This window comes from Macaca mulatta, chromosome 15 (assembly GCF_049350105.2).
Source record: "Macaca mulatta isolate MMU2019108-1 chromosome 15, T2T-MMU8v2.0, whole genome shotgun sequence".
Taxonomy (NCBI): domain Eukaryota; kingdom Metazoa; phylum Chordata; class Mammalia; order Primates; family Cercopithecidae; genus Macaca; species Macaca mulatta.
This window is the reverse complement of record NC_133420.1, coordinates 20,679,784-20,703,368: the sequence shown is the minus strand read 5'-3', so window position 1 is coordinate 20,703,368 and position 23,585 is coordinate 20,679,784. Positions and strand designations below refer to the sequence as shown.

The 23,585-nt window shown below is 44.6% G+C and overlaps 1 protein-coding gene across 50 annotated transcripts in view; it reads left to right on the top strand.

Annotated features, from left to right (window-relative positions):
- The window catches only part of RALGPS1 (Ral GEF with PH domain and SH3 binding motif 1), a 309,094-nt gene that overhangs the window by 101,682 nt on the left and 183,827 nt on the right, over positions 1–23,585 (top strand). For all 50 annotated transcript variants that reach the window (XR_013405554.1, XR_013405551.1, XR_013405552.1 and 47 more), the window contains one exon: positions 14,270–14,353. Coding sequence is in view for 45 of the 50 variants with exons in the window: in XM_077967959.1 (XP_077824085.1) it covers positions 14,270–14,353 (84 nt within the window). In the remaining 5 variants the exon portion in view is untranslated. The remainder of the gene's footprint in view (positions 1–14,269; positions 14,354–23,585) is intronic.

Genomic DNA, 23,585 nt, shown 5'->3' with positions numbered 1-23,585 from the left:
CACTAGCTGATTCCTATATTTCTTAGCCAAACTTGTTAAGTTTGGGGATTTTTTTCCATCACTTTTTGTGCCCTGGTATAAATTATTTGCTGTAAGTATTATGTATTCTTCAAAAGTCAGAGAGAACTCACTGGTAAAGCCATGTGGTCCTGGAATCTTTGGTTTAACTTTTTTCATTTCTTGCAGGGTTTTTAGCATATTCATCAAATATAGAAAAGTTTCAGTTAGTCAGAAATAGAAGGCAGTGCGAAGATTAGGTTAGAGCCTGCACCTTCCTGTGAAGAAGGTACTTCCAGAAATTTCATTTTGTGTTCCCAGCAATGGTCAGGATGACCCTGCAGCACATGAGGATCAACATTAAGAAAGATTGAGCTGTGCTGAGAAACATGAATTGCAATGGGAAAAGTGAGCAACAAGTTAGAGATTGCAGAAAACCAAAGTAATAAATTCAGGGCAAAGTACAATTTTCTTCTGAAACTCAGAGCAGAAACAAAGGAAGATGAATGTGATGAATTGTTTCTAGGAGATGTCATGTGTGTATATCGCAGGAATTCTAAAAAGGAAGGGTGGGCAGATGTGAGAAAATGTTTGTAATATATTAAGGACAAAAGCAGATTATAAAACTATAGCTACAGTATGAACTCAGTTGAGAGCGAGTGTGTGTGCGTGTGTGTGCCCCTGCACCTGTGAGTGTGGGCATAGCCACCGTCCTGGCCATGGATGTGCTCTGTGGCTGGGGGTCCAGGCTCCAGAGGCCACAGGCCTGGGTTTAGTCCTGGCTCTCATATTGAAAACATATGAGGATTTGAGCAAATTGTTGAACTTCTCCAGCTTCGCCTCTGTTTCTTCATCTGTAAAATGGGGCAGTAATGGTATCTATCTCATAGGGGTGTTGTAACCTATAGTTCCAGCTGCTTGGGAGATTCAGGCAGGAGGATTGCTTGAGCCCAGGAGTTTAAGACTAGCCTAAGCAATATAATAAGACCCTACCAGCCAGGCTTGGTGGTTCACGGTTGTAATCCCAGCACTTTGCGAGGCCAAGGCAAGTGGATCACTTGAGGTCGAGAGTTCGAGACCAGCCTGGCCAACATGGTGAAACCCCATGTCTACTAAAAATACAAAAATTAGCTGGGCATGGTGGTGGGCACCTGTAATCCCAGTTACTCAGGAGGCTGAGGCAGGAGAATTGCTTGAACCCCGGAGGCGGAGGTTGTAGTGAGCCGAGATCGCACCATTGCACTCCAGCCTGGGCAACAAAGCAAAGTTTTTTTTTTTGTTTGTTTTTTGTTTTTTTTAAAGAGAACATCTGAATGATGTATTTGGGAAAAAAACATTTCCGAAGAATATGGAGAAAGGGAATTGAACATAGTTCCCGGTGTAAGAGTGGAATGAACATGTGGCCCTGTGGGCCTAGCCCTGTTTTGTTAATCTTGTGAGCAGAGCTGCTGGCGGCTGCTCTCAGTCGCTAATTGGGCTCTTTCTCTGTCACGTGGATGGGAGACTGCTCGCAGGGTTGCAGTTGGCTGCTGCCCTGCATTGACAGCTGGTTCTAATTGTGCAGAGCTACGTAGTACTAGGGCTGGAGAGGGAAGGTTTTGGGAAATTTGCATCATCTTCCTGACCCTAAGTCTACATGTTTTCCAAGCAGATGGTAGCTTGAGGATTTGATGAAACAGTAGTGACTGTAAATGAGTTGTTATTCTATAGAAACTAGTATGACCTGAAAGCTGAGAAAGATGAATTACTTCTGCTTATTCAGTGAGTACATACATGTGTATACCGACTTCACTGGAGGCACCATTTTTTCCACAGTGATCCTTTCGCCCTCTTGTGGTTTGTCTAGCCAGGGGTTCTGGGGCCTTAGGAGGCCCTCATGTTCATTTTCCATGGCCCATCCTGCCTCCTCTCTTTCTCCATACACACAGCCCTTAGCAGGTATTTATTTCAAATTACCAAAGTGAATTGCTCTCACATAAGAAAATGCAAATATCCCATGCAGTTACCAAACTTGATTCTAGTATAGAAGGTGCTTAAAGGTTTTGGGCCCTCTCTGCCATGCTCTACCTCATGGCATCAGGGCAATACAGCCTACCAAACACTCCATATGAGGGTTTGGGGAGCCACGTCTGCCCAGTCCCTACGTTTTCCCATCCCGCTCAGAAAAAATAAAAAAAAAATTCCACTCTTCGCCTTCCCTTAAGGCTGGGACCTGGCCTCCCACCCCTGTCCTGTCTCACTGTTTCTCCTCCCACTCCTCCCCAGGCTCCTTCTGCTCCAGCCATGGGCTACCTTGCTGTTCTCAGATATCCCATGGTGTTCCTGACTCAGGGTTTTGACTCATGCACTTCATTTCCTTCTGCCTGGGACCCTCCTCCCCTAGATACCTGCAGAGCCTGCTTCCTCACCTCATTCCTGTCTCTACTCCATGCCAGCTTATCAGACAGACCTGCTGAAGCTTCCCCTCCAAATATTCCTACCTTCATCCTCATTCATACTTTTTCACAGGATTTATCATCTGACTTACTATGATTTCTATAAAATCTCTCTCCGTCTGTAGAAGGTAAGCACCATGAAAGTAAGAGCATGTTTGTTTGTTCACTGCTGCATTTCCTAAAACATACTTTAATTTTGATGAATAAATGAATGTAGATGTGCTTTATAAACTGCCAATCACTGTTGTCTCTTCCTTTTTCTCTTCCTTTCTCCTTTATCCTTTCGTATCAACCCTTTCCCTTCTTCAAACACCACCACCACCATCATCATCATCATCATCATCATCACCACCATCATCATCATCCAAGAGAGAACTAAAGATACCTCAGTCCTCTGGCAGTTCCCGGAAGGCTTGGACCTAGGCAGTGTCTATTAGGACTGCAACCTTGGGAAATAAAGCAAGAAAGTCCAGTTGTCCTTTGTGGCCTTGAATTGTGGTAATTTATGTTCCTGTCTTTCCCCACTTTGAGCAGACATGAAGCTCAAGATGTGGTCTGACTCACCGTGGAACTTTCCAGCACAGTCCTGGCACTTAAATGGCTCTCTCTCCTTCCTTTCCCACTTGCCCTTAATCCCTTTATTCCTCCTCCTCCTCCCTTCTTTTCTTCAATTTTTCTTCCTCTTTCCTCACTTCCTTGCTCTTTTTGTCTTTCTCTCCTTCCTGTTTTTCTTTCATGTTTCACTGCAGCTGGTCTTGTTCCAGGGAGGGCTTGTGACAGTGCCTGGCAGTGAGTTCCCCACCAGCCATGAGCTTTTCTGACTCCCTCAGTGCGAACACTCCCTCCCTCTGCTACCAGGGGACCTGTGTGCACTTGATTCTAGCCTTAACAGCTCTCCTATAGGACAGGTGTGTGTCCCTAAGGTCCAGCTGGTCATGATTTTCACATGATTACTCCATCAAAAAGTACAGAAACAGGGCTGGGCACGGTTGCTCACGTCTGTAATCCCAGCACTTTGGAAGGCTGAGGTGGGCGGATCATCTGACGTCAGGATTTGGAGACTAGCCTGGCCAACATGGCAAAACCCCGTCTCTACTAAAAATATAAAAATTAGCCAGGCATGGTGGCGAGCGCCTATAATCCCAGCTACTCGGGAAGCTGAGGCAGAAGAATTGCTTGAACCTGGGAGGCGGAGGTTGCAGTAAGCTGAGATCACGCCACTGCCCTCCAGCCCGGGTGACAGAGCGAGACTCTGTCTCAAAAAAAAAAAAAAAAAAAAGGAAAAGTACAGAAGCACCTAGTGGTCATGTGAAAACTGCTTGTTATTTATAAATGTTGACACTGATAGGTTATAAGCAGGTTATGATTTTATAAAAATTTGGCATATTTTAGAGTATTTACTCCAAAATTTTATTTTTATGAGGTTTACAATGTGTAATGTCATCTACTAAAAATTATATTTTTCAAAGTAATCTTGTACATGATAATCGAATAGTACAGGAAAGCTGATGAAGAAAAACCTTTACCTCAGTCCCCTCCCCAAAGGTAAACTCTAAACTGTTTTTTCTACTGATTACTTTTGGAATTTTATTTGGCACACCAAAGCCTGAATTTCTTGTTTCACCAGCTTTGTATGGTATCTTGTGACCGCTCACTTCCTATGCTTTCCCTCCAGTTCTCTACTGCCCACCTTCTGTTGATTACACTTTCACATTGCCTCATTAATGAGCTTCACCAAACTCATCACACTTTTCCTTAGGTGAACTCTTAAAGCTGAAAACCATCAAACAACACTTATTATTACGGCTACGTAACTGTTACACGTAGTCAAGCCATGTACTATGCCAGGATTGTGTTTCATGCCCTAGTAACCCTGGGCCATTCAAAAGAGAATATGCCTCACAAGACCTGTAGATTTTTCTTTTCTTTTAATCCATTGATTGCTTGATACTGGGTATGTATTATATTTTGATTTCTGTTATATTTTTAATTGCTTTTATATTTCTCCAGAGGCTTCCCTTCAGGCGCCCTTTGTCCTGCTCCAATTTGAACTAGTTGTTCTCTAGTCTTTTGCACAGCTGTTATTATAGGACTTCCTTTGCAATTGTCTGTGGTTGGACTCTTTTTTTTTCTTAGTCATATTTATTGAGGTATAATTACATCCAGTAAAAATCACCCATTTTAGTGAACAGTTTGGTGATTTTGAAGAATGAGTGTTCTCATGTGGAGACCTTGTCTATCAACCCCAAAAGTTCTCCGTGACCCTTTGTAGCCAGTTTGCCTCCTGTTCCCAGTCCTTGGCAACCAAGGATCTAATTTCTGTCTCTGTCGTGTTTACCTTTTCCAGAATGTCATGTGAGTCAAATCATAGTACTTTCTTGTGTGATTTCTTTCACTTAGTATAAAACTGTTGACACTCATGTACACTGATGTGTATGTCACTCTCATTCCTGTTTTTATTGCTGAGTAGTATTGGATTATATGGCTGTACCATGATTTGTTCATCCCCTCACCAGCTGGTGGAAATCCAGGTTGTTTCTAGTCTGGGGAAATAGAGAATGAAGTTGCCATAAACATGCACATACAAGTTTTGTGGACATATATTGGTATTGGGTAAATACCTACCCAGTGGGATTGCTGGGCCTACCAGTGGGATTGCTAGGGCAGTTGATAAGTGTGTGCCTAACTTGATGGGAAACTGCCCACCTGCTTTCTTAAATGGCTGTTCTGATCCTCCACAGCACCTGGTATTGTCACTCGTGTGTGCTTTTTGCGATGATTGAACTAGATGTGGTGTCCATTGTTGTTAATTTGCATTTCCTTACTGACTAATGACATAGAGCACCTTCCCCTGTGTTTGCTTGCTGTCCATGCATCCACCTGGTAAAGTGTCTTTTGTTTAATTTTTTTTTTTTTTTGGGGGGAGACAGTCTTCGTTCTGTCATCCAGGCTGGAGTGTAGTGGTATGATCATGGCTCACTGCAGCCTCGAACTCCTGGGCTCAAGCAATCCTCCTGCCTCAGCCTCTTGAGTAGCTGAGACTACAGGCAAGCACCACCATGCCTGGCTAAGTGTTTTTTTTTTTTTTTTTTTCTAATTTTCTGTAGAGACAGGGTTGCACTATATTGCCCAGGCTGGTTTTAAACTCTTGGGCTCAAGCAATCCTCCTGCCTCTACCTCCCAAAGTGCTGGGATTACAGATGTGGTTTACTTTTTAAAAAACATTGGTGTATTCTCTAGAGAGACAGAACTAATAGGATATATATACAAAGGGGAGTTTATTAAGTATTAACTCACATGATCACAGGGTCCTACAATAGGCTGTCTGCAAGCTGAGGAGCAAGGAGAGCCAGTCCGAGTCCCAAAACTGAAGAACTTGGAGTTCGATGTTTGAGGGCAGGAAGCATCCAGCATGGGAGAGAGATGTAGGCTGGGAGGGTGGGCCAGTCTAGTCTTTTCACATTTTTTCTGCCTGCTTTATATTTTAGCCGCATTGGCAGCTGATTACATGGTGCCCACCCAGTTTAAGGGTGGGTCTGCCTTTCCCAGCCCACTGACTCAAATGTGAATCTCCTTTGGCAACACCCTCACAGACACACCCAGGATCAGTACTTTGCATCCTTCAATCCAATCAAGTTGACACTCAGTATTAACCATCACAATTGGGTTGTTTGTCTTCTTATTGTTGAGTTATAACAGTTCTTTATATTTTATATACAAGTTTTTTTTTCTATCAGATATTTGTTTTACAAAATGTTTTTTCAGTCTGTTGCATTTCATTTTCTTAACAGTGTCTAAGTACATTAGAGGGTTTTTTCTAAGTTTTTGTCTCTGTTTCTTCCAAAGTCATTGTCATTTATTACCTTGGTTTTCCTTCTGTTCTGTTGGCTTAACTCATATGACTGGTGGCTTGTAGGTGTTGTGATTTTTCCCCCCGGCTTTTCTCCTGAGGGGAGTCTGCCTGGGAGAGCCAAGTGGCCTGGACAAGAAACAGCAGGTTGCCCGCACTGCAGGATGACAGGGTGGGGACTGGCGCACAGGGTGCAGTTTTTTGTCAGCAAAAGGAGGCGACCTTTATTCTGGGGGTTCCAGCATGGAAGCCTTTAATTCTCCCATCCTGCTTTTTGCCTGGAGGTGGATGCTAGCAGGCAGCAGGTGGGGGTGCTGGCTGAGACAGTGTCCAGTACACTGACCTTTCATTTGTCCCCCGTTTATTGTTCCTTAATGACTCTGAGCCAGGAGCCTCTCTGAGGTCCCCCAAGGCAGCCTGACTTCACCACCTCTGTAGCCCCTTCCTGGCATAGTCTAGCTTGAGACTTTCTGTTTTCATTTAATCAAAATCCATGCTGATCTCCAGTAATGTGTTGAAATCTCTCATTTGATGAGGGTAGTAGTGCCATCCACTCTGTTCTCATTCCTAGTTTAGGTTTATCTTTTACTTCTGTGCTTTGTCAGAGGGGTTTTGGGAGTGATGTTAGGCAAATGTGTATGTCAGGTGTCATTTGAACATGCCACTGATTTTGAACTTAATATGGCACCAATTTTAGGTGGTTTTGGGTTTGTCACAGACACAGATGATGGAATCAGCTTCTCGCTTTTGAAACCTGTTTTTAATAATGGACTAACTTTATTGTTCTCTCACGTATTTGATTCATGGTCTCATTAAGGGTTATAGAAAAAGATGATATTTGATTGTGTTTACAGTGAAATATATACAAATACAAGCATTATATTTTGTTAATAACTATTAGGATCTGCTGGAACTGCAGATTTTACCGAGGGGAGAACTAGTGGTAGTGGATGTGACCCCCCACCCACCAGTGGATGGGTCTTCCCTGAAACAGACCAGATGAGTATTCTCCCCAGTTAGCATATCCATAAACTATGGCGCATTTGCTGCCTAAAAGAACCAAGAAGCTTCTTTGCTTCCCTTAGCTTGCTTTGTAGTCTCAGATTGTTCTGAGTTCTCACTTTTCTGATGCCATGTAGAGTGTGAGCTCTGGAATCAGACTGAGGTTTGAATCCCAGTTCCAGCACTTACTAGCCGTGTGACCTTAGACATGTGGCAGTCTCTCTGAGTCTCATAGTCTCATCCATCGAGTGGTACCTATCACATCGTCTTGTTTGTGGATTCAGTAAGTTACGGCATGTAAGTCCCCTAGCCCAGAGTCTAGCAGGCCATTTTAACAGTCAGTAAACACTGATTCTATATATCCCTAAGTCTCCACTCCCGGAGGAGCTCCCTGTGTGTCTGTGGACATTTTGACTCTGGATCCTACTATCCCTTTTGTCTTTTAAGCCCTGCCTGTGTTGCCAGAGGCACTGTGCCCTATTCTGGCCATGGCAGCCTGATTCCTGGGCTGGCCCTGACTCAGGTGTGGTGCTCTCAGAAGCCTGCCCAGGTTCTGCTTTGGTCTATTCCTTCATGTCACCCAGTTCTCCTCTAGGCTGGGAGCCTGCTGGAGCCCCGGCTGTGGCCTGCAGCTCTGTTCTGGCTATGGTGAGAATGGGCTCCCATCACTTCTACCATCCACTACCTGTGTGGTCTGGATAAATTAATTTACCTGCTTGTTACATATTTTTTCATTTAGAAATTGGAGGTCAGAGCAGTCGTATCCACTGTGAGGGTTCTGTGAGGATAAAATGAGATGGTCTCTGTGGAGTGTGTAGCACACGTCCTGGCACAATGTAGGTGCTCAATAAATCTTGCTGGTGCTTCCCTCTGGCTAGGCCTTGGCTCTCATCCTGGCACCATTGGAGTCCTAGTGTCCAGGGACTGCTGTCCTGTGTGCCTCCTCCATCTGATTCCAGGGGCTCTCCTGGCCTGGATTTTCAACCCCTGCACCCACTGCTCAGTGCTGCCTTTCCCTGTGAGCATTATTTAATTTAATAAGCACATTACAATGTGTCATTTTTTTCTAAGCACTTTGCAAATATTGGCCCATTTAATTCCTATAACTACCTTACAAAGGAGGTGCTATTATTAATGCCATTTTTCAGATGCAGAAAGTCAGGCACTGAGAGTTTAAGTGACTTGTCCAGGGTCACACAGCCAGGGAATCAGCCTTGGTCCATGTAAGTCCTTAACTACTATATGCTGTGGCCTCTTTTTTGTGACCCTTGTGCCCTCAGAGCTCACTCCTGAGACCAGAGCCAGCCCTTCTGCCAGATCCCAGGTGGGGAGCTTTCATGGAATTCGGTTACTCCTGCTTGGGCCTCTAGACCCCCGACTTTCACACGAGGAAGGTGTGGACATCATGCACCTTTGCTGCTGCCACAGCAGTCCCGGGGTGAACTATAGATAGAGAAGAATGTAGACTCCTTGTGGGTGATAAGGCATGGACGTCCCTGAAGGACACGCTAGCCACTCTCTATTAATTTGCCCATCTCCTTAGCCCATTCTTAACTCTGTCACAAGAGTCTAGGCCCTGAATACCTTACTCCCCAGTCAGACCCACTCTGGTCAGGTCCCCAAAACTGGCACTGTCTCCCTGACTGTCTTACTGGGTCACCTATCTCCTAGGGTCACCTGTCTCCTAGGGTCACCTATCTCCCAGGGTCACCCATCTCCTAGGGTCACCCATCTCCCAGGGTCACCCGTCTCCTAGGGTCACCCGTCTCCCAGGGTCACCCGTCTCCCAGGGTCACCTGTGTCCTAGGGTCACCTATCTCCTAGGGTCACCTGTCTCCTAGGGTCACCCATCTCCTAGGGTGTTTTAGAACTCCTTTGGCTAGGTGTATAATTGTCCCACCGGTTCTTCTGAAGATGATTTATAAAAGCAAATCTGGGAGGTCTTTTCTGTTTTTTTTTTTTTTTCTCCCTTCCTGTGAGAGGGTGGGATGGGAAGAATGGGAGAAAAATGGAGGGAGGAGGAAGAAGAAAGCCATTGAGCCCAGTGGTGATGTGCTGTTGGCTGGTGCCAGCCTGGCAGTGATCCTGAGTCTGTTGTAGTGACTCGCCCTTGAGGCAATGCGTTTTCCATGTGGACACGTTTGATGAATGTGATTTGGAGATGACTGCAGTGAGAGTTAGGCACACGTGGAAGGGCCATGTGCTGACGCCAGCTTCCTATGGCCTGATGGCCTAGATGCTGTGGGGGTCTTCAGAGAGGACTTGTCACCACTCCCCAGGTCTCTTCTCCCAAGGCCTTACCTGGTGGACTCCAGACATGGTGAGGGTTGGGCCTTTCTCAGCCCACCTCAAGGCATCTGACTCCCAGACCTCTAAGCACAAAACCGGCAGCTAGTGGAGTGAGCCTCATGGTGGTGTGGCCCAGAGCAGCTTTGCAGGGACAGCTGAAACCAGTGTTGATTCTTGCTTTCACCTAGGAGTGTTTACAGGTGGGGGTATTAAGACTAAGTTGTTTTTGCACAGTTGGGGATTATTTCCACAGTGTCTTTGTGATAAACATTCTTCTTTGATTGTCAGAGTGAATGTCTAAATGAATTTTTTGTTGTTACGTGTTTTTTATTTAAGGCAGCTGGTCAGGATACCCTTTTGGTTCTGGGCCCACTGATTTTCAGTTGTCTGGGGATGACAAAGAAGGTATGGCCAGGAGGTACCTGGCTATCCTGGACGGGAGCTCAGGAGAGAAACTTGGGCTGGACACAGACATGTAGTTGAAACCACAACAGTCGGTATGTGTGATCTTCTAGGGAGAAATATAGAAGAATGTAGAAGATGACCTTAGACAAGTTGAGGTGGAGACTGTGTCAGAAAAGAAAAGAGCAGCCGGAAAATAAGACTAAGAATGAGGGGCCCGAAAGGTGGGGAAGCAACAGGAGAATGCAGTGAGCAGAGGCAAGACAGAGGACAACAAATACTGCCGGGGCCAAGAGCGGCCGGTGAAGGGGCACTGATTTCCTAGTTGGGAAGTTGTCTTAGGGGAAGGAACAGTTACAGGGGAGCAGGAGCAGGGAAGGCAGGTAGGAGAGGGGAATGAGTTTAAGTCGTTCTCTTGCGAGGGAGAAAAGTAGCAGGAGCTGGAGGGGACGGGGTCTGGGAGAGGAGTTTTTTATTGTTATTAATATTAATTGGAGAAGCTTAATGCATGTTAAAATGCTAGCAGGAAGGAGAAATTGGAGAGGAAGAGGTGGAAGGTACAGGGATGACAGAGAGCATCAGAATAAGGTCTCTGAGAAGGCAGAGGAATGGGATGGGGCAGCAAGAGAGCGAAAGAAGCCCCTCTTTCATTAAAGCCAGAAGGAGGGAGAGGATGCAAGGATGTTTAAGTTTGGTGGCAGGAAGTTTTCCTCTCATAGTGTCTATTTTTCCCTGATGAGCCTGAGGAACACCGTGGTGACAGGAGGAAGGTCTCAGCAGCACCTGGCAAAGGACTGCACAAGCTCTTAGTCCCCTCACATTCAGTCAGCTCAGCCACGAAGTCAGGGCCTGGGACCGCCTGGGCAAGATGTGGGCCTCAGCGCCCTTGGGAAGGGCTGTGCGACAGTCCCTGGGCAGCTCAGTGGCTCACTACAGACACAGAGCTACCAGGGCTGTACTGGGCTCATCTCAAACCCTGGTCTCCCTTCTAGAATCAGCCTTGTCTCCTCTGGTCAATTTTAACTAAATTACACTCAAATAAGTTCCACAGTGTGGACCTTTTTTAGGCATTAGTGACTGGAAGAGTTTTGTTCTATTACTTCACATTTTCCTAAACCCACTTAACACAGATGGAATCTCTTGTAATCCTGTAAGGCCAAACACAGAAGAGGAACTGTGCCAAAGCGGTAAGGCCCAGTACTTGTTTTAGCACAGATAGAATGGTCTTATTTCTTTTGACGCTGATAAATCTTCTGCGCTGAATTTGGGGGGTCTTCACACTGAGGAGTGCTCATGCTTCATTCATTCAACAGAGGCTGCTTGAGCATCTGCTGTCAGCCAGGCCCTGTGCCCCGCATGTCACCTCCCTTGTCAGGCTCTGCCTTCTTCAGTCTCCATCACAATTCTGTGGGGTTAGCTACAGCATCTTCCTATTTAGTACTGGAGGACCTGATGCCAAGAGAGGTGATTTGTCTGGAGTTTCCCAGGAAATAAGTGACAAGATCTGGGATTCAGAGTGAGATATTTGGCTCAAAATCCTTTACTCCTTCCATTTTATCAAAGTACTTCTCAAACATAATGTTTTACTCTGCTGATGTGTTAATTTTAATTAATTAATTTTAAATGTTACATGCATTCCAGTGCAAAAGGTTCCTTAGGAAATTGTCAAAACCCAATAACTCCACAAAGAGTTTTTGAATTAGGGTCTTAGAAATGTTCAAACCAAGTAAATTTAGAGAAGATGTATTAAGTACCAACTTTGATTCTTGCCTGCATAATATCAGCAAAATGAAAGAGAAATAATAATAGATTTTGTTAATAATTCAAGACAGTAAAGAGAGTACGGTGTGGGAAAAAGAAGACGTTTGGCATTCAAGCTGAGTCTGAATACCGCCTTGTTGCTTAACAGCAGGGAGGTTGCTTAACCTCCCTGGGAAGAGGAAGGCAGGTGACCTTTATCAAGTACCTGTCACATGCTAGGTGCTTTGCATGTCTTAATCTCATTTAATTGTTATAGTGAGCTTCACAGATAAGTATAGTATCATTCCCACTTTAAGATGAGAAACTAGAAGTTCTGAGAAGATAAGCATCGTGCAGCTGGTGTATGGCCAGCCAGTATCTGACCCTGGGATCCACTCTTCTCCCTTTCCGGGTGTTGTCTGAAGTTATTACAGTGTGGAAATAAGACCACAGAGTCTGAATTAAATTCATGCATGCACATGCTTGCGTGCATGCGTGCGTGCAAACACACACACATGACTTCTGCTATTTATTCAAAAATTTAGGAAAAATACAAAGGGAGCAGTTATCAGCTAGAAATTGGGCAACAACCATGCCTCAGTCCTGAAACATCAGTTTTATGAGTAAGGTTTTATATTTTATTATAAAACCTATACTTTTCCAGGACCGGCTTTGTGATCCACTGGGGAGAAAGGCCTTTGTCTTCACAAACAAACTTTAAAAGGGCAATAATAACATATATTTGCAAAGTGATTCAAGTATGTGTTTTAAAGAGAGGGAGATAGTACATGTAACTGAGGTAGGTCAAACATACATTTGAAACCGAACATAGGCCGGGTACAGTGGCTCATGCCCGTAATCCCAGCCCTTTTGGAGGCCGAAGCAAGAGGATCGCTTAAGGCCAGGAATTTGAGACCAGCCTGGGCAACACAGTGAGACCCCCATCTCTACAAAAATAAAAATTAGAAAAAGAAACCAAGTGCGAATATATGTCGTCAGAACTAGGAGAATCATAGTAAACAGCTGGAACTTCTACAACTTAAAGAGATTCATCTCTGCTTTTGAAAAGAAGTAGAGTCACAATATTCATCCAAGAGAAAGAAACCTCTTTATTAAAATGGGTGTGGCGAGAATTACATGAAATGACATAGGTGAGGTGCCCTGTCCAGCGCCTGCTGTGTGGGGAATTCTTGCTAAATGGTAGCACCAGTGAATTCTGTTGTCATTGCTATTAACTTGAGTCTAAGTTGTGAGGGTGTGAAGGACATGGCAGGCTCCAGGTTATTTGTGTTCTCTTGTGTGGGTGACCTTAAGGACAGAAGTGAGGCACCAGGAGGAGGCGTCTCGGCCCCTGGCTGGTTCCTCTGTGTTCCCATGTCCAGGGCATTCATCTTGTTACTAGGAGCTGCTGTTACCTTTAGCCAGGCTCCCACCAAGCCCCTTTCTATGGCTGATTGTCAGGTCCTAAGGTGTGTTTGACAGGCGTGGACCTTCAGAAGTGACTGCTGGCAGCCAGTTTTGTCCTGGGCTGTTCCTACTGCTCCCCTCCCTGCTTTCCTAGGAGACCCCTGATCTATACCTATTGCAGCTGCTGGGCAGCTGCCTCTCACTAAAGATCTTACAAAAACTCTAGGTAAATGGCAAAAAACCAGTGCTATTAGTAATACTGAGGCCTGGTAGGATTTAAAAGGCGGTCTTGTAACTTATAGGTGGAGAACTTCAGAATCTGCAGCCTTTGCTACCTTTCCTCCAATCTCTGTCAGGGCTCCACAAGGCACACACTGAGAATGCTGGGCGTTTGGATGATGGCTTCTCCTTGGTCCTTTTTTTGTAGCACCAAGTAATCCCATTAGATTGCTCCTATTGTGTCCAGCTTTCATCCCTTGGCTAAGAGCCAGACTTACTGATAAATAAAATCTAGATAATTCAATTCTTCAAATTATAATGCTAAACCTAGCAGAAAAAAAGAGACAAGGCCCCCGAACAAGATATTAAAGGGGACCTTTCCTTCTGCATGCTTTTGGTTATATGAGGGATTGGAGGGGCCAACTACAGGACAGAATCTGAGGTCATACCAGAAGCTTCTTTGATTGCAGTGGGCTTGGACTGGGACTTTCCTCACACCAGGAATGTATGATGTCATGTGGCCAGTGAAATCTGAGATATTTTAATGAAGCCCTGGCATCACAACTATGCGGGGTTGAGTTCTGCTGGTTAAAACATTTCTGTGCCCCCTCAGACAATTTGCATTGTAAGAAGGACTTCTGGTCTTAGAGAAGCTGGCAGAGTGGCAATGGATTTCTTTTGGCACAGAAATCCTAGGAAACATGGCCAGAGTTGTGGAGAAAAGTATTCCACTTATCCTCACTTCTGGTAGTCCCAGGATGCACCGTCACCTACAAACCCAGCCCTCCTCTCCCTCCTGGTGAAGATGGGAACAGCCAAGGTGTCAGCTCCTTCCCACCTTCATGCATGCTCATGTTCCCATTTGATGCCCCTGGTGTTTTTGCATCCCAACTAGAATCACTGTTGAAATTCATTCTGTGCTTCCTAGGAACTAGCCAGCTGTGGATGGAGTAAGAAGGAGAAACACAGTCTTGCCCCTAACGTTGTGGCCTTTACCCGGAGGTTTAACCAGGTAAGCAACACCCCTTGCATGTGCCTATCCAGAGAGTAATCTGCTACTGTCCCCTATAGGCTGCGAACCCCCCCAAGGCTGTCTTCCAGGCACCTGGCCCCAGATCCACCTTCTCTTCCTGAGTCTCCTACCTTTATCCAGTTTTGTGCCATTGTAGTCTGTTTGCACAGAGCAGGTGGAACTGAACATACCTTTCCTATGCTTAAATCACTTCAGTGACTTCCAGTTTCAGTTAAGCTAAGGTTCAAGTACCTTAATATGCTTTGCAGGGTTTGGCATAGTGGATCTTGTTTCCGTCCACCCCTTCAGCCTCATCTCTTTTCCATCCTCCTGGCCTTTCTTTTCTTACCTGATATATCTTATCTCTGTCCTGTCAGGCCCCCTGTGTGCAGTCTTCACAGCGCAGAATCCTTCCTCCCTGTTCGGCTTCCTTCCTCCCTGTTCAGCTTCCAATCAGATGTCAGCCTGAATATCATTTCTTTGGAGAGTCTTCCCTGAATCCCCAGACCGTATGAGGTCACACATCCCCACGTTGTACCCTATACTCCGTGTGGTCCTTTATTAGTTTGTCCTCATGTTGTATCACTCTGTAGTCTCCACCTTCCTTGCTGGCCTGGGAGCCCCATGAGCATGTCTATCTTGTTCATTACCCACCACCTTGCCCAACGTCAGGTCTATCATAGACCCTCATTAACTATGTATGGAACGAATATATGAGGTGCTCAGGAAGTACTTTTAAATTGAGTTTTCTTGAATTCCTGATGGCCTGATCCCTGGCCCTGCGCTACTTTAAACTGACTTGGTCCGACCAGAACCCGTGCTCCAGGGATGAAGATCTGGAATGATGATTGGAGACTTGGATCAACTGAGGGAGGTAGGGTGTCTTATTTCTCAGCCAGACCTGCATGATCCTCAGGAGAAGGCACACAAACCAAAGCCCCAAATTGTACTGTTGACAGATTTCCTTCCTTCTTATTTTTCTGGTTTCAAATGAGGCCAGTGGCCTAGAGGTTGCTAGTATGTATGACTGGCCCTCTGGGTGATGGGGCCTGGATTCCCTTTGGGCCCTCTCTCCAGCTGGGCCTTCTCTCTCGGAAATGCTTGATCTTGTGCATCACTGTTGCTCAATCCTCTCCAGGCTTCTCCACCCTTGACCTTCCACCGCAAGGCCAGCGGGATCCTCAGAGAGGCACCAGCTTGTAGTTTGAAGATTGAGGCTGGAATTAGCATTATTATTATTTGATGAGATATAGTAGGAACCAAGAAAGACCTAGGTGCATCTGGAGTAGGAGCTGCACACTGTTTGTTTTGAAAAGAGAATTTCCAAAGTCTTATGCTTCTTTTTTCTTTGTTTTGAAAAATCGTCTCTTTTCAACTGAGCTCAGTCTTAAAAAAAAAAAAAAAAAAAGTGTGAGAATTTTGTCAGGGGATTCATAGTTTCCTTAAAACTATTTGACTGGGAGCCAACTCAGTCCCTACCTCTGACCAGCCACAGAGCTCCCAGAGGAGGGGCAGCTGGGGGCTCTGATGTAATCTGCTTTGCACGCGGATGCCAGGTCAACTTGGCAAAGGCGGTGTAGCTTGTTCTGTGAACAATTGTGTTGTGTCCAGCTCAGACCAAGTGATGAAATGAGCCAGAAGCAAAGTCACATTTTTTTTCAAACAATGCTCTGGGAAATGGTCTTCCTGCTGGCCCATCAGCCAGTCAGAGAGCCAGCAGCTCCTGGACATAGCCCTGGTAGCTCTGGTTTGAAAACTGGCCAGAGGCCAGGCCTGGTCAGCCACTGGGGCTGCCTTCTTTGGGATGAACTTGTTGGCGTCCCTTCCTTGCAGAGCTTTTATGTGTAAGAACAAGACTCATTAGACTCCAAATAAAAGAAAGCAGGTCACTTACCTGTCTGAGCCCCAGCTTTCTTTTCTGTAACTGAGAATAATAGTAGTGCTCTCCTTGCACAGTTGTTATGAAGAATAAATGGAATATGAAGAGCTTTAGCACAATGTCTGGCACGTAGTAAGCATCCAACTGTTTTGGGAGAAGAAAAGAGAAATATTAAGATCAGCTGATTGGGAGGAGGTTGCCAGGGGATTTGAGGCTTCTTGTGGCCAAACAGAAACCCGGTGGCTAGTGCTTGCCTGCTTCTCCATGGGATCTGAGTCCCTTGGGATTTGCTCATAGAATGGTGGAGATGGAAGAGTTTGGCCAAGTTCACTAAAGGTCTTTTATGAGCCAGGCCTATGTCACAGCCCCAAGGAATACACCGTGTAGCACAGAAGTTCTCAATCTTTTTTGGGTCTTGGGTTCTTTTGAGAATCTGACAGTATCACATATGAATGTTGCCCCAGAAAACTGCACAGATATACAAATTTGCATTTAATTTTAGGGTGTTCACTGCCTTCCTGAAGTTTATGTGTGGACATTTATGGGTCTGTGGACAATAGGCTGAGAATCTGTGTCTCAGGGAATCCAGCAGGCCTGGGTGTGAGTCTTATCGCGACAACTCAGTAGCCGTATGATCTTGGGTTGGCTTTTGGCCTCTCTCAGCCTCATAGGCCTCATTTATAAAACAGGAAGAATCATTTCAAGTGGTTTTTGAAGACTAAACAAGAATCATGAATATAAATGGGTTAGCCCAGTACTTGACACTTAGTAAACATTCCATGTAAGGTTAAACAAAGGGGCAGAGTAGTGGGAGCTATAAGCTGAAAGGAAGGTTAAGACCAAACCAGCAGGCTTGGGCCTAAGTGCAAGGTTGGGCTTGTATCACAAAGATGCTGAAATTTTTGGAAAAGGTGAAGAGGGAATTGGGAGAAACGTGGTTCTAGTCTAGGCTGTGCTGCTAACTTGCTTTAAGGCCCCTCCTCTCTTTGGGTCTCAGGACCTTTTTATATTCATGGAGATTGGACAGGGCCAAATGTTCCCAACTTTTCTCATGGACACATTTTATAGTTCCTAATGACTGAAACCCCAGCTCAAACTCAGGTAAGCACAAAAGAGAGCTTCATGGCTTATATATAATAACTAAGTCTAGGGAGATACTGACTTCAAATATTGCTGAATCTAGGCAGCGGGGACAGTACTGTCTGAACTCGGTCTTGCTCTCTCCACCTCCAGGTTCTGCTTTCCTCTGAGCTGGTTCCACCTCAGGTAGCTTCCCCCTGTGGTTGCAGGATGGCTAGCAACAATTCCAGGCTTGTATCATATTCCAAGGGCAACCTCAGGAGAAAAGACCTGCTGCTTTTTCAGTAGCTCTATCTGATGCCCTGGAATTGAGACTCAGTGGCTCAGATTGCCCTGGCTTGTGACCCATCTTGTTTGTTATGATCTAATCACTCTGACCAGGAAGACATGAAGGTCTGATTGGCCAGGTCTTGGAAACAGGCCTTCCTATGGAGGAGAGGTGGTAGGCCTAGACCACATGGACTGAGAATGGAGAAGGGGTATTTCCTCAAGGAAAATCAGGGAGTTCTGGAAGGAAGAAGCTAAGAATGAGGGCCAGAAAGGAAGACAGTTAGTTATCATAGACCTTCTTTTCTCTTGTACTCTTCCAGTCTGCTCTGAGCTTTCTCCCTAGTCCATTCTGTTGATACCTTGTCACTCTCAAGTCCTGTCTGCCCTCTGAACTCCCAGGCTCACGAGCTTACTCACTATTTTTAAAACATGTATTGAGCACTTATGCTGAACTTATTGAGTCAGATACTATACTAAGCATTTTACCCGTGCTATCATACATGCTATTTTACAGTTATTTCATGGATAAAGAAACAGAGGCTCTGCAAAGTGAAACAACTTGCTCAAATTTACATAGCTGGTGAATTCATCTGCTTAAGGGGCCTCCTGGTTTTTTTCTGAACACTTTTCTAATAGAACCTTCTGCTTTGCCAAACCTAATTTACCACAGGACTGGGAGACAATGTTACCTTTCTCCTGTCTTCCAAATGCTATTTCCTCATTGTGTAATGCTCCCTTTTATGTGACTCTCATTACTCTAGTTATATTCATTTGCTTATTCAGTAGTCATTGACTGGATATGTACTAGGCTCTGTGCTGGTTCGGGGGTCAACAGTAAACAAGTTGTCACCCTTGCCATTGTCAGCTCATAGTTGAGTGTAGGAGGCAAACATGATGGAGGCGATTCCAGTCCAGGGGAGTCCATGCTAGGATGGGGAAACCAGAGGAGAGGCATGTGCAGGAGCAAGGGAGGCCAGAGTGGGGTCTGTTCCTTCAATCTGTGTGAGGGATTGGAGATGTAAACTGGCTGGGCACAAGAAAATATTAGAAGACAAAACGACAGCTCTTGGTGATTGATTGGATATGGAGGGAAATGACAGAGAAGAGTAAAAGAGGGTCCTCTTTGGGTATTTGGGCAGTCCCATCCTTGAGACAATGAACACAAAGGAGGAGCAGTTTTGAGAGTTAGAGATGAGTTAGGTTTGGACATGTGGAATGAAGCATGCAGGAGGTCATTGGATATTTGAGTCTGGAAGTTGGGGAAAGGTCCAACCTGGAGATGCAAATGTTGGAGTCATCTGCATTTGAAGGCCCCGGGTCAGTGAAATCATCCAAGGAGAAACAGAGGCCCAAGTGAGTACCTGAGGATTGCTGACATTTAAGGGATGGGCGGAGGAGAGGAGGCCACACAGAAGGCAGAGAGAGAGCATCCTGGGAGCAGAACACTTGGTGATATGGAAAGGGCAGTGTCTGGAAATCAGTGTTTCAGAAATGAGGGAATGCTACAGAATGAGTCATCCAAGACAGGGCTAAAAAAGAGTCCTTTGAATTTAGCAGCAAGGGCAGTTTTGCAGGGATGTAGCAGGTTGAGTGGTAGATGTGAGGCAACGAAGAGAGCAGGTGTAAGTGTTTCTTACAACACTGGCTCCAAGGGGAGTTGAGAAGGGAGTGGCTGGAGAGTGGAGTCAAAGAAGTCCTGGGAGGTGGTTGCATGGTTTTTTTTGTTATTTGAAGTGAGCAGAACCTTAGGGATGTGAAGGAGCCAGTGGACCTGGAAAAGTTAAAGATGAGGAAAGAGAGTCTCAGAAAAGGTGGAAGAAGCCAAGACCTGGGTGCCTTTTCAGTGTAAGAGCTGAGTGAGCAGAAAGGAAAGGGGCAGATGTAGACCCATTTGTTGGTGCAGTACAAGGAGAGTGATGGCGTTTCTTCATCAGTGAAATGGGAGGGAAAGGGGGAAGGAGTGGGGTGAGAAGATTGATGAGTTTGGGGAAAACTTGAAAAAAGCTGCTTCACAGGAAAGGAGAGAGAGTTGGCACTGGAAATACAGCAAGACTCGGGCAGTGATGGTGGCCCGGATGAAATAGACATTGTAGTTTTCTAAGTGGCCCCAGTGCATGTGGGTAGTAGATGGTTTTCTCTGGTTGCACTTCTCAGCCTAGGAGTAGGTGCACGGAAGAGCAGATGGTTAGACCCATCCCCTTAGGGGTTGGCAAAGCAGATTTTTTGGAAGGATCAAGATGCAAGGGAAGTTTAGCTAGTGGCAAAGAAAAGGCTGAAGTAGGCCAGGCGTGGTGGCTCACACCTGGAATCCCAGCACTTTGGGAGGCCAAGGCAGGTGGTGGATCGTCTGAGGTCAGAAGTTCAAGACCAACCTGGCCTACATGGCGAAACCCCATCTCTACTAAAAATACAAATATTAGCTGGGCGTGGTGGTGCACACCTGCAGTCCAAGCTACTTGGGAGGCTGAGGCAGGAGAATCACTTGCAGAGGTTGCAGTGAGCCGAGATTGTACCACTGCACTCCAGCCTGGGCGACACAGTGACACTCTTGTCTCAAAAGAAAAAAGGCTGAAGTGACAAATGATAGGGGATTGTTCTGCTTAAGAGGAAAAGGATTCCAAGGAAAAGGGCTGCCAGGGAATCCCGTACATGGTGAGAGGAAAGGTCTGACGCAGTGGGGGTCAAGGAGAGAGTAAGGACTAGAATATTTAAAGCTTGTGGCCCCAGATGGAACTGAAGTTTTCTGACGTAGAGCAGATCTGGGAAGTCAAGAAGAAGGAGGCGACTCAGGTGGTAGGGAGGTCTAGTTGCTAAAGTTGAAGTGCTCAAGGGATCCGAGGCCAGGGTCATTTGCAGTGATGTTGAAGTTGCCCAAGGAAGAAGGGGGCAGGATTGGTATGGAGAGGAAGATAGTAATCCAGATCCTGATCTGTTTACCATCTCTACCATGGAATCATAAACGTGTAGCCTTTTCACACGGACGCTTTTCACTTAGCGATATGTAGTTAACATGGATGAATTTACTTTATATGTCTTGACAGCTCTTTTGTATGTGTGTATTCCATTGTATGCATGGTTTGTTCATCCATTCACCTACTGAAGGACATCTCGGTTACTTAGTTACTTCCAGTTTTGACAACTATGAATAAAGCTGCTACAAACATTTGTGTGTGTGTGTGTGTGTGTGTGTGTGTGTGTGTGTGTACTAAAGTTTTCTTTCTTTCTTTTTTTTCCCCGAGGCAGAGTCTTGCTCTGTCGCCCAGGCTGGAGTGCAGTGGTGTGATCTCGGATCACTGCAACCTCCGCCTCCCGGATTTAAGCAATTCTCCTACCTCAGCTTCTGAAATAGCTAGGATTACAGGTGCATGCCACCACACCCAGCTAATTTTTGTATTTTTAGTAGAGATGGGGTTTCATCATGTTCACCAGGTTGGTGTCGAACTCCTGACCTCGTGATCTGCCCACCTCGGCCTCCCAAAGGGAGGGATTCCAGGCGTGAGCCACTGCACCTGGCCAGGTTTTCAAATCAGCTGGGTATATGCCTAGGAGCACAAGCTAGGTTGTGTCTGTCCCATTTTGTATTCTCACCAGCAATGAATGAGTGTGTGGCTTCAATCCTTGCCAGCAATTGATATTGTCAGCTATTTTGTGTTTTAGGCATTCTAATATGTGTGTAGTAATCTTGCTTTTCTCAGCTTTATCCAGGTCACTCTTGGACAGTTAAGTCTGGTTCTGGGTGCCTCACATGAGGGGTGAGGGTGGGAATTATCACACAGGAGTGGCGTAAGTATTACAGCGACTAGAAGAGTAGGGGAAAGAAAACATGTTATACGGGGATAAGTGGAGGATCTGTGAGTGAGAAGACTCAGGGAGAACGACATCAAGGTTTTCAAGCAATTGAGGAGTTCTTAATGGGGAAGCGGGATTACACATAATCTATGGGGCCTGGTCAATAAGTTCAGGGCCCAAGGGATGGAAATGGGGAGGCAGTTGGCCTTCTCCTAATATAAGGAAGTTTCTTAACCATGAAGGCTCAGGCAGAGACCAGACAAGGGCTTTACTACTGTAAAGCTTTACAGCTTTACAGCCCATCCAGCTGTCAGGGCAGGGAATAGGTGGGACCTCTGAGATTCTTTCAAACTCTTGGTTTCTAAGAAAACTGTGAATGGGCTTATGAGAAATTTGTGGCAAAAGTAGATTTTTCTTAAGAAATAATAGTATTCTTAAACTTGGATTTTTCTTGTTTTTCTTTGTTTTATTCTTTGATTATTTTTATTCATGGTTGGTTAACTGAATAAAGTTGTGTCCATAGCTATTCTTTTTTTTTTATAATTCCACTGTGGCATTTCCCAGATATCATAGTCCTCAGTAACTAAATGCCAGTGCTACCTATACCACCATAACAATAATTGTGTTAATAATAGCTTATGTGTATTAAAGATTTATTAGCATCATGACCCACTGGGGATATACTCCAGGTATGTTTGGCTCCTTCAGCAATTGGAAATCAATTAATGTAGCCCACTGTAAAATAGGCTAGGGTAGAAAAATCGTATTATTATATCATTTGACCTGAAAAAGCATCTGACAAAGTCCAGTACTCATTCATAATTAAAAAAAAAAAAAAAAAAAAAAACTCAGCCAATTAGGAATAGAACAGAACTTCTTCAACTTGATAAAGAACATCTACAAAAGTCCTTCAGCCAACATCACGCATAATGGTAAGACACTGAATACTTTCCCCCTAAGATTGGGAACAAGGCAAGGATGTGCTCTCTTACCCATTCTGTGCAACGTCTTACTGCAAGTCCTGGCTAGTGCAGTAAGACAAGAAAATAAATAAATAAAATGTATACAGATTGGAAAGGAAGAAGTAAAACGACCTTTATACATAGGTGACATGATTATCTAGGTAGAAAATTCCAAAGAAATCTCCAAAAATACTCCTTGAACTAAGAAGTGAGTAAGCAGAGTTGCAAGACACAGGCCAGTATGCAAAAGTCAGTTGATTTCATCTAGACCAGCAATGAGGAACTGCAGTTTGAAGTTAACAAACGATACCATTTACAATATCACCAAAACAGCAACAACAACAACAAAAACACACACAAAAAACAGGTATACCTCTAACAAAATATGTACAGGTTCTGTTAATGTGGAAACCTCAAAAACTGATAAAAGAAATCAAACTAGAGGCAAATAAATAGAGAAATATTCCATCTTCATGGATTGGAAGACTCAATAGTGTTAAGATGTCAGTTCTTCCCAACTTGATCAATAGATTCAGTGCAATCCCAATCAAAGTCCTAGAAAGCTGTTTTACAAATATCAAATATCGGCACAATACTGAAAAAGAACAAAATTGGAGGACTCACTCTACCTGATTTCAGCACTTACTGTAAAGCTACAGTTATCAAGACAGCATGGTATTGGTGACAGAATTGATCCCGTACATAGGTCGATGGAGCCAATAAATAGACCTACAGAAATATGGTCAGCTGATCTTGGAGAAAGGACAAGTGGTGCTGGAAGAATTTAAATATTTGTGTGTATATGTAAAAAAAAAAATGAACCTAGACACAGACCTTAGACCTTTCCTAAAAATTAATTGAAAATGGATCATAGGCCTAAATGTAAAAGACAAAACTGTAAAACTTTTAGGAGAAAACATAGAAGAAAACCTGCACGACCTTGGATTTATTAATGAGTTATCAGATAAAACACCAAAAGCACAGTTCATGAAAGAAAAAGAAAGTTGGGACTTTATGAAAATTAAATTTTTTCACTCTGCAAAACACATGGTAAAGAGAATTAAAAGACTTAACACAGATTGGGAGAAAATATTTGCAAAACACATATCTGATAAAGGTCTTGTATCCAAAATATACTCTTGAAACTCAACAATAAGAAAACAGCCCAATTAAAAAATGATCAAAAGATCCGAAGAAACCTCACCAAAGATATGCAGATGGCAAATAAACATATGACAAGATGCTCAACATT